This window comes from Pan paniscus, chromosome 9, assembly GCF_029289425.2.
Source record: "Pan paniscus chromosome 9, NHGRI_mPanPan1-v2.0_pri, whole genome shotgun sequence".
Taxonomy (NCBI): domain Eukaryota; kingdom Metazoa; phylum Chordata; class Mammalia; order Primates; family Hominidae; genus Pan; species Pan paniscus.
This window is the reverse complement of record NC_073258.2, coordinates 18,063,132-18,073,332: the sequence shown is the minus strand read 5'-3', so window position 1 is coordinate 18,073,332 and position 10,201 is coordinate 18,063,132. Positions and strand designations below refer to the sequence as shown.

General features: G+C 43.0%; 1 protein-coding gene across 1 annotated transcript in view; it reads right to left on the bottom strand.

The window, feature by feature from the left end:
- Positions 1 to 1,574: 1,574 nt before the first annotated feature.
- Positions 1,575 to 10,201, bottom strand: part of LOC130540584 (uncharacterized) — an 81,746-nt gene continuing 73,119 nt past the window's right edge. Inside the window, exons 4-5 of the mRNA XM_057299103.1 lie at positions 2,489 to 2,614; positions 1,575 to 1,772 (exon numbers count right to left, since the gene is read on the bottom strand). Coding sequence (XP_057155086.1) covers positions 1,696 to 1,772; positions 2,489 to 2,614 — 203 coding nt within the window. The 3' untranslated portion in view covers positions 1,575 to 1,695. The remainder of the gene's footprint in view (positions 1,773 to 2,488; positions 2,615 to 10,201) is intronic.

Genomic DNA, 10,201 nt, shown 5'->3' with positions numbered 1-10,201 from the left:
ATTATAAAGATGCATTTGATAATATGAAAGAGTGAAAACATTCTATTCTTCAAGTTTGCTTTCTTGATGTGTGACATTTAAATATTTAGATGTATGGTGTTTGAGTCTGTAGTTAGCTTGGGCTGTGTTTTAGTAAGTTTTGGCTGCCACAGCAAAATATCACAGATGGAGTAATTTATAAACAATAGAAATTTATTCCTCATGGTTCTGGAGGCTGTGAAGTTCAAGATCAAGGTGCTGACTAATTTGGTTTTTGGTGAGAGCTGTCCTTGCTGTGGCCACATTTTTGCAGTGTCCTCACATGGCAGGAGGCAGGAGGGGAGTCTCTTTTCATTAAGATGCTAATCCCAACATGAGGGATGCATCCTCATGACCTAATTACCTCCCAAAAGCCCTGCTTCCAAATACCATCACTTTAGGGGTTAAGGCATAAACATATGACTTCTGGGGAACACAGCTTAGTCTGCAGCAGCCTTCCTTGGTATCCCTGCTCTAGGTGCCACAAATGTTAGGGATGGGGCTTGGATGATGGAAGTACAGGGGAGTTAGCTTCCCATAGTGGGGATCCCTCGGACCAGTGAGAAAAGGGAAAGGGAAAAAGAAGGAGCCAAATACATAAATACCCAGTTAAAAGAAAAAACTTTAGACAAATTAAACTTTACACAGTTTAACTGGGCAAAGAACGATTTGCGAATCGGCCAGCCCCCAGAACCAGAATAGGTTCAGAGCTACTCCACATGGTCGAATATTTATGGACAGAAAAAGGAAAGTGACCTAGCAAAACCAGAAGTGAGGTACAGAAACAGCTGGATTGGTTACAGCTGGGCCTTTGCCTTATTTGAACCTGCTTTGAACAGTCAGCTGCCTGAGGTTGGCTGAGACTCTGGTACTTGTTACAAGAGTAGGTTACAGTCTGTTTACATATAAAGTTAGTTTATTGTTCACTATGTATGGAGAAACTTTTAGGCCAAACTTATAATATGTATGGAGGCAGCTGTAAGCAAACTTAATTCAACAACTCCTTCCCTTCTCTCCCCTTTCCTTCTCCATTACCCTTAGAGATGGTTTCTCCTTGCAAATGATCTAGATGAATTCCAAGCGCTGCAGCTTACCTACCCAGCAAGCTGCTGTGTCTCAGGGAGGATCATGGGGAGGTGGTGGCCAGCTGCTGTGCATCACATTGCATATTTTCTTGCCTCATTTCCCTTTTCAACTCATTCTCACCACCCCCTGGGCCTCACCCTCAAGGCCCTGATTTTGCTTCTACTAAATGTCAGCACTTTAACCTTGGGCTTTGCTTTTTAGAGGACTGAGAGTGAAGAAACTGCCTCTGTCACTTACTAGTTATGACTTTGAAGCAGGTTACTTGACCTCTTGTGCCTCAGTTTTCTCCTCTGTAAAATGGTGATAAATGGTAATAACTCCTATAGAGAGTTTCTGTGAAGAGAAGACTAAATGAGTTATTAATATGTCAATTAACTGCCCCTTAACTGTTAGGTTTTATAATTCTTCTTTCTTCAAGGATACTGTATTAGTTTGCTTGGGGCTGCCATAACAAAATACTACAGAGTGGGTGGCTTAAACAACAGGAATTTATTTTCGCATAATTCTGGAGACTAGAAGTCCAAGGTCAAGGTATCGGCAGGGTTGGTTTCTTCTGAGGCCTCACTCCTTGGCTTGCAGCTGGCTGTCTTCTCACCATGTCTTCACATGGTCTTTTCTCGGTGTGTCCTCATCCCTGGTGCCTCTTTTCCTCTTCAAATTTCCTCTTCCTGTAAGGACACCAGTCAGATTGGAATAGAGCCCACCCTGATGGCCTCCTTTTAACTTAATCACCTCTTTTCAATGCCCCATCTTCGAATACAGTCACATTCTAAAGTACTGGGGCTTCAACATGAGTTTTGGAGGGACACCATTATAGCCCAGGACAGACACTGGTTAAGTGCTACCTCTGTGTAGAGTGACCAACTCAACCTCAACCAGGTTTGCCTTGTATTTTCCTGGTTTTAGTACAGAAATTCCGGCATCCCAAGGAATCCCTCAGTCCTGGGTAAGTCAGGAAGATTGGTCAGCCTAGCTCTTCCAGAAGCTTTACCCAAGTCTTTTGCAATATGTAAGGACTAGAGGAACCCAATATGTATCTAGAACTCCATCCTTCCTGGTGGACCTTGAGAGCCATTAACTTGCTTAATCCTCATTTCAGCCTTGTGAAGTAGGTGGGGCAGGAAACAATATTCCAGTTACATAAAGGAAGAAATAGGCTCAGAAAGATTAACCTTGGCTCCCTTGGCTCTGTTTATCTTTCTCTGGGTTCTTTCATTACTAGGTGCTTCCAAGACCAAGATAACCAGGCAATCATAGTAGATGCATCAATGCACCCTTGCCCAAGGGCCTAGACAAGAGGTAAGTAACCATGATTTATCAGTGAGTGAGTCCTGAAATTTCTCTAGTGTGATTTGAATTAAAGAAAGTAAACAGACAATCATACCTGTACTACTTGGGTAGCGGTGATAGGTGGGCCACAGCCTGGGCCTTAGAGCAAATGCCTCTGGCTGGAAAACTGGAGGGTGGGAGGGGAGCAGGGAGAGATGCAGGCTGTGTTTGAGGATCTGCTCTGAAAGGCAGGGAGGGAAGCCATTGATTAGTGAGCTTTGTTTGATCTGCTCAAGGATCAAAGGAACAAATACCATGTGGGAAGATAAAAGTTGACCTGGAAACCCTGTGTCCCAGCCTGCTGGGATCCAGTCTGCCTTAGGCCCATGGCTCAGGCTGGAGGACTCTCATAGGAGGGCAAGACTGCAAGCTCACTTCTTCCTCAACCTGACCCCTGACCCCTCCCTTACCCATGGCCTTTAAGAAGAGCTTTCTTTTGTCCCTTGGGCACTCTCCAGGGTAAGGGGTGCTCAAGGTTATAAGGGGGCCCAGAGATCAAGAATTATTTCTGGCCTTTGAAGAACATGGGGAAGTCACCAGATGATATGTGATGAATGCTATGATTAAACTGGGCTTGGAAGACTGAAGGTATACCACTCACTAAGAAATCCCTAAACCTACCCTGTGGGGCACAGAGGAAGGCAGCCCAGTTTATGCCTCAAGGAATAAATTGATAGAGGAGATGGTTTCTGGTTTTCTTTTGGGAGGAAGGAAAGGAGGAGCACGTGCACAAAGCTAAGGAGGTGATTAACAACATGATACAGTAAGGACAAGCCAATATTAACTGAATTTCTAAGCTGTGCCAGGACCTCCATCATCTCATGGAATCCCAATGGCATTCAATGAAGCAGCCTTGGGATTCTTCTATTTCGTAATGGAATGAGAGAAATGAGGCTCACAAAGGTTGGATAACTTGCCTGAGGTCACACAGTTGACATATGGCAGAGCCGGGATGTGAACACATCTCCCTCCTTGAAAATCTGGCTTCTCACCCATAAAGGTGTGGTTATATCCATGTTTTCAAAAGTTCCCTCTGGTTGCTGGGGGTAGACTGGAGGAGCTAGAAGTAGTGTCTGAGGCACCAGTTAGGACTGTATTGCAATAGTTTCAGGTAGCTGGTATAGTTTCCTAACCCACAAGATCAGGTGTGCAGAAATGAAGCGAATTTTCTATAAACTTGAACCCAAGTCCATTGTTGGCAGATATTTAATGTTAGTTCAGGGATTTCTCCATCTCTTCCTTCTCCCCATGGTAGCATCTAAGTTCTACAGGAGGAATGGATTGTATAGCATCAAGTCATGGAATGAGAGTTAGAGTTGGAGGCTGGCAAGGGCTATCATCTATTCACACTTTGACATCCAGGGCCTTCCGGGTCACTTTTTCACTAAGATCATCATGTGGCCTTTTCATTTTCTAGATAGGGAGGTCCAGACTCTACTGTTTCCCCAGCCTATGCTTTGTGGGGAATGCAAAAAGGCTGAATTACGTCCTAAGCCTAGATGTCTGAAGCAACTACACCTAACCTTCCTGTTCTGTTCCCTGGTAGCTAACGGGAGAATTCTGGAGGTTTCCATCTTTCCAGGCAGAAAATGGGAAGGGGAGCACAGGCTCTCTTTGTCCTCAGATCCTTGAAATAAAGGGGAGAACTATCCCCCGCTTCCCACTCTTGGGCTCAGACCAGGCATGCAGGGCACAGAGACCCACCCCTCTCAGGGGTCCAGACAGGTGTTCACTTGATTAATCTTCTGACTATCTGCCAATTCTACCAGATCTTTAAACTTTATGCTTTCTGTAAGCATCCTTTCTAGTCTACTCTTCAGGCTAGGATTTTGGCTGTTGAATCAATAATTAATTTGCTTGTTTCTCTTTGTATTTCCATTACAGCTACCTTTCTCTGACGCAATGGATGCTCAGGCTTTATGTTCTAGTTTTAATGGAGGAAAGACGATGGATGTGTAGAAATAATAATGGGAACAAAAGCACTGGGGTTAATATTTCAAATTACTATTCTGTTTTACATGCAGGCTATCTGAAGGTCTGGATCATGACAGTGGCAGTAGGGGAGGCAATGAGGGAGTAGATTAGAGAGAGCTTCGAGGATCAGAATCCAAATGTTTTGGCAACTGGTGAAATCTGGAGGATAAGGAAGAGAGATGTGTTCTGTGTCTCTTTCAGGTATTGTTTAGCTTCACATGAATTTTATCACCTTGCCTAGAACGAGCCACCATCTGCCAGGGTAAGCTATGGCTGGTCCATGTCATATAGAACCGAATCAAGGGTACCAAATTATTGTGGACTTACCTGATATCTGGCCTCTTTTTGTTATTTACTTAGGCTCCTGACTTTTTCTGAAATGAATAGACACTAAAGCCTGCTGGGGAATTTCATGGAAATCAAGATGACTCAACCCAGAGTCCATTTCAAGGCTAGGATGCTAGAGGATGCCAACAAAGGAGTAGGGAAGTGAAATGGATCAGCTCACATCCAAGCCCTTGCATGATCAATCCTGCAGTAGGAGTGCTGCTCAGTTGGGACTCGTGAGAGCCCGGAAGAGGAAAAGGCAGCTCTAAGCATAGCAAAGAAGCTGTTATGGAAAAGACCCAAATGTTAAAATGGTGGACATAGTAAAGTGATTTGTTCTGCTTAGGGGAATCTAGATCCCCACATTTGGACCTCCACTGGAGTCTCAGAAGAACAAGTGCCGGTGGGGCTTGCCACAGAGGCCAAGGCAGCGAATGTCAGGCACATCACAGTCCCCAAGATGGGGAGAAGACTGAGATGCAGGGTAACAACTGCAATCCATTCATGGGAGCCATGTTTATCTTAAATCATCGGCAGTGAGATGAGGATCATGTCAGCCTTCATACCTTTGATGATGATCCCAGGCTGCAACAGTGACACATAGAACTGGATTCAGTAACTAACTACAGATTCCATCAACCAGGACTAGTAAAGTGAAAGGCAGAAATTGGGAGGAGGGGCTTCTTTCTTGCTTATAAAACTTTATTTGGTTGTGTTGAGTATGTGCACGTATGTATGAAATCCCATAAAGCAGTCTTCTTAGGAACAAGCCAACATGCCACAATGTAGGAGATCTTTGGAGCACTGGCCTAAATGGCAGAGAGCTCAAGGGACTCCGCTTTGTACGAGGCATGATTTGTACCACCACCACTATCCCTGTTTCAGAGCACTGTTGAATTGTTCCAAACCTGGATTTCTATGTCAGCTCCTTGTCTATAGTACTTGACTGATAAATGCTAGTTTCTGAAATCTGCTTTGGTTCTATAATTTATTAGACAGCTTTTTCTTCCCATTTTATTACTTGTTTTTACTGTCATTGGTATATTATCTCTTACAGTGAAAACATTCATAGGCTGATTGAAGAGAAGATCTGAAATTATTAGGCAGCAAGCATACAAAACCCTTGCTTTATAAAGATAATATCTTAAAGGCCTAATGTCTATGGTTCAAAGCAGCCTGGAGATGTTGGCTAAATCTTCCATCATGGAATCCTCATGGGATCTGGAAGTTCTGATTTATCTCCCTTCAGGCCCTATAAGTTGGCTTTCCACATCTGTAGGTTCCACAATCAACCCTGGATCAAAAACATTTGAAAAAATAATAATAGAACAATAAATAATAATATACATAAGAAAACAATACAACAACTATTTACATAGCATTTACATTGTATTAGGTATTATAAGTAATCTAGAGATGATTTAAAGTATATGAGAGAATGTGTGGGATTTATATGCAAATACTATACCATTTTATATAAGCAACTTGAGCATGAACAAATTTCAGTAACCGCAGGGGGGCCTGGAACCAATTTCCCATGGATGCCAGTACACAAAGACTAATCAGAAACTTTTGCGTGGAACCCCTGGCTATTCAGAAGTGCCTTTGAGGTTGGTATAGTGTATTATTAACTTTTAACAAAAACCTCTTGAGGTAGATAGGGTATATGGTAGTATCATTTTTATTTAACATAGAACAGTGAGATCCAAAGAGGACTAATGTTGCTTGCTGCAACATTGGTCTCATCCATTTGTTCGTACATTCATCTCAAATATTATTGCTTGCCTCACCTAGCATGTTCCAGGTTCTGGGCTTGGTACTTACTATGCTGAAAGAAACAAGATCCAGTACTGAGCCCAGTTGCTCACAGTCTAGTGAAGGAGACAGACACGCAAAAGAACATTATAAACCAATTAATTTATTCAACAAATATTTATTAAGATCTTACTCGATGTCTGGTACTGGGAACATAGCAACAAGTAGGTCAAAGTCCATGCTCTCAGTTTTGGGAAACACAGATAATAAGTGAGTATGTTAAGTGGTGATAAGTCCTATGAAGAAATGTCCAGAAGGAAAGGGGACAGAGTGTAGCAAGTGTGGAACTGTGGCATTTTAGATAAGCTAAAGAAGACCTCTCAGATAAGGTGGCATTTGGGAGAGAATTAAATGCACTAAAGGAATAAGTCCCAGGAGTCCAGGGAGGGGGAACATCAAGTGCAAAGATCCCTGAGGCAGGAGTGGGCCTTGTGTGTTGAAGGAACAGCAGGAAAGGCAGCGGGACTGGAGGGGAATGAATGAAGGAGGACGAAGGAGCAGATGAAGGCATAGAGGGAGAAGAGGGCCAGGTCATGGAGGATGGAGGTCCAGCAGGCATGGTAAAGACTTTGGATGTTTTTTTAAAAAGATAGGGAGCCATGAAAAGATTCTGTGCAAAGAATTGATGTGACTAAATGATGTTTTGACAGGGTTACCCCATAACTTGCTGTGAATAGACTGTGAAGGTCAAGAGCAGAAGTAGAGCCGTCAGTTTGGAGATTATTGCAAACGGGCCAGGGGACAGGTCATGGTGCCTGGTACTGGAGCCATAGCCAAGGAGGCAATGAGAGATGAGATTAGGGATATTTCTTTAATATATTTGCTGACATTTGGGTATTGGCTGTGAGAAAAGGAGAGGAATACACAAAAACGTGGGTGCACTGAGAAAAGACACTGCCATTGGTCAAGTATGCTGGGAGACAGTTTCTAAGTCTTTCAAGATTTGGGTGCAGGAGGTTTATTGGGGTGCATTCTCAGAAACAACACCTTTGAAGGAGTGAATGCAGCCTGGAGAGGGAGAAGTTGTGCTGTGATGCGGTCACAACAGAGGCTGCCGTTGATCCCACAGGAAGCTTGGGAACTGGGACAACCCTTTCTTATTGTCTCATTTAAGCAAAAGGTCCAGACCTTTGTAGCTCCACATCAACCAGTCATTATAGTGGCACAATGCCCTGGGGATGGGGCATAACTATGGCTGAGTTGGCTTCTTTTTGCTGAGAGCAAGTCCTGGAGAGAGATTCTCCTGTGACTTATTAGCACCCAATACTAGTGCCCAGGGGTTGAGAGCCTGTGTCCTGAAGAGTGCCTGGGTGGCACAGCACACACACTGTCAACTGCAAATGCCCACTCCAGTCTAGGCAGGGAAGAGTCAGGGAGGACTTCCTGGAGGAGATGATACCTAGGCTGGTTTCAAAGCACCCCATGCTACTTTTCTCAGTTATGTGATTTTATTATGAGCAAGAAGGTGCTTAAACACTGTCCTAACTCAAATGCCCTAATTATGCTCATTTGTTAAATCTTCAATGAAACTGAACTCTGATGTTAATTGCCTTTTAAACTAAAGCATTTTCAGCTCCCCAAATTATAATAAATCCCTCTGATTTATAGCTATGCCATTATATTTTTTAAAAAATCTATTGATTCAGAATATATAACTATTTTTAAAATCTATTGATTCAGAGCATACAACTGAGGCAAAATTGATATTCCAATTGTTCAAATTTCTGGCAACCAAATATTCTTCAATAAACAGAATTCTAACATGCTGATATTTTTATTAGCTCTTATTGGCAGGAAATCCCTTCCAAGAGCTAACATAAATCCTGTTTGGTACAATTTGGGACATTTCCTCTAGATTTTTCTGCAGAGGAGTTGGAGAATGGCTGGCAGCCGGATCTATGCCATAGGCTATTCCTGCACTTAAAGCCTGTTTATGAGGATGATTCTCATCGTTTTGAGAGAAAAATGTTAGAGATAGAGACTGGCAACTGGAAGAATATATTATAAAATGTATGCCCCATGAATGAGCAGGCATGTATATGTGTGTGGCTACGTATTTGCATCTGTAAGTATGTATAGTGCTATGTGTATATATGCACACACATATGTAGGCAAGTATGATGGGTATTAGGAGAATGTGTATATGAATATTTTTGTTTCTGTTTGTGTGAGAATCTTCATGTGTAGGGCTATGTTTATAACGTATGTATGTCTGGGCAAGTGATTCAAGTGTGTGTATATATTTAGGTTTGTGCATGTGTGTGCATGAGAATAAACACATGTGGGCAGGTCAACAGTTGTTCCCAGCCACATGAAGTAATCAGATCTCATGGTTCCATGGCAAGAATATAAATGCCAAGGTCAGGTTTCTTGCTTGCATCAACTTTACTCTAGTGATCTTGCTCCAAACATTTTCCTTAGGGGCCTCTCTAGTTCCTCTCTCTCTTCCCACCAGGGGTGCAGGCCCAGAGGGGCTCAGACAGCTTCCCGGCCTTTGGAGCTGTGCTCTGATGTCTGCCCCAGGAGCCTTAGCTGTGGCAGTCTTGTCATGTTGGACTCTGCTGTCACTGCCAAAGTGACAATCGATTATCAGAACTGGAGCTGCCCAGAAACCCAACTTCTGTGCGGGGCCCTTTGATCTGCCCAGGCTTGGAATAGAGCAGAGTCTGGCACAGGTGCCTTTGATGGGGCCAGGCTAATGAAGGGGCTGTAGGCTGGTCCCACCCAGTCCCCGCAGCCTTTGATGCCCACCTGCCCTGCAAGGTTCAGGCTACAGAAGCAGGCTAGTTGGAGTAGGAGCCAGCCGCACTACACTCTGCTCCTCAGCTTTGGTGGAAAATCACCATCTGGGTGTTTGGCCTGGTGATGCTTGGATCTCGGGGCTGCAGAAGCCAATTCTTAGAAACATTGTTCTTGCAACCACCCATCTATCAATTCAGCTAGTATTTATGGAAAACTTACAGAGTCAGCAGAGCAAAGTTATTACATGCACAGTCTTTCGAGTCAGAATGCTTGGATTAAATTTGGCCACTTATTAGTTGTTCCAACTTGGGCGAGTTAAATAACTTGCATGTGTCCCTCTGTGTCTCCATTTTCTCATCTGTTATGAGGTTGTTATGAAGACCAAATTAGATAGTGCAAATAAGGCACCTGATACCTATTAAGACTTCACAAATGTTATATATTATTATTGCAGGGGCCTGCATGTTTGAGTGGAGAAGTCTTATCAGCTCTGAAGCCCTATGACTTGGGTTCAAATCCCAGCTCCAGGTCCTGGCCCCATCGTTTTCCAGTTAACTTATCTCATGGGGTTATTATGAGGAGTAAATGAGCAAATATATATAAAGTGCTTAGAATAGTGTCTGGCACTGAATAAGTGCTTCATAGAAGTTAGTTTTTAATAATGATAATGACTTGATACAAGGCCAGCCTGGGCCAGAGGGTATGAAGTTCTTTGACTATCTCTGGAATAAACCTTCAATCTTCAATTTATTTATTTATTTTTCTGAAAGATCAGATCTACTCCTATAATTTTGACTGCTATTCTCTGACTCCCAAATTCCAAATTCAATCATGTAACTTTCCTGCTTAAATTCCTCTAGTGGATTCCACTTTCCAGAGAATATTCCAAACCACTTAACATAGCATTTGA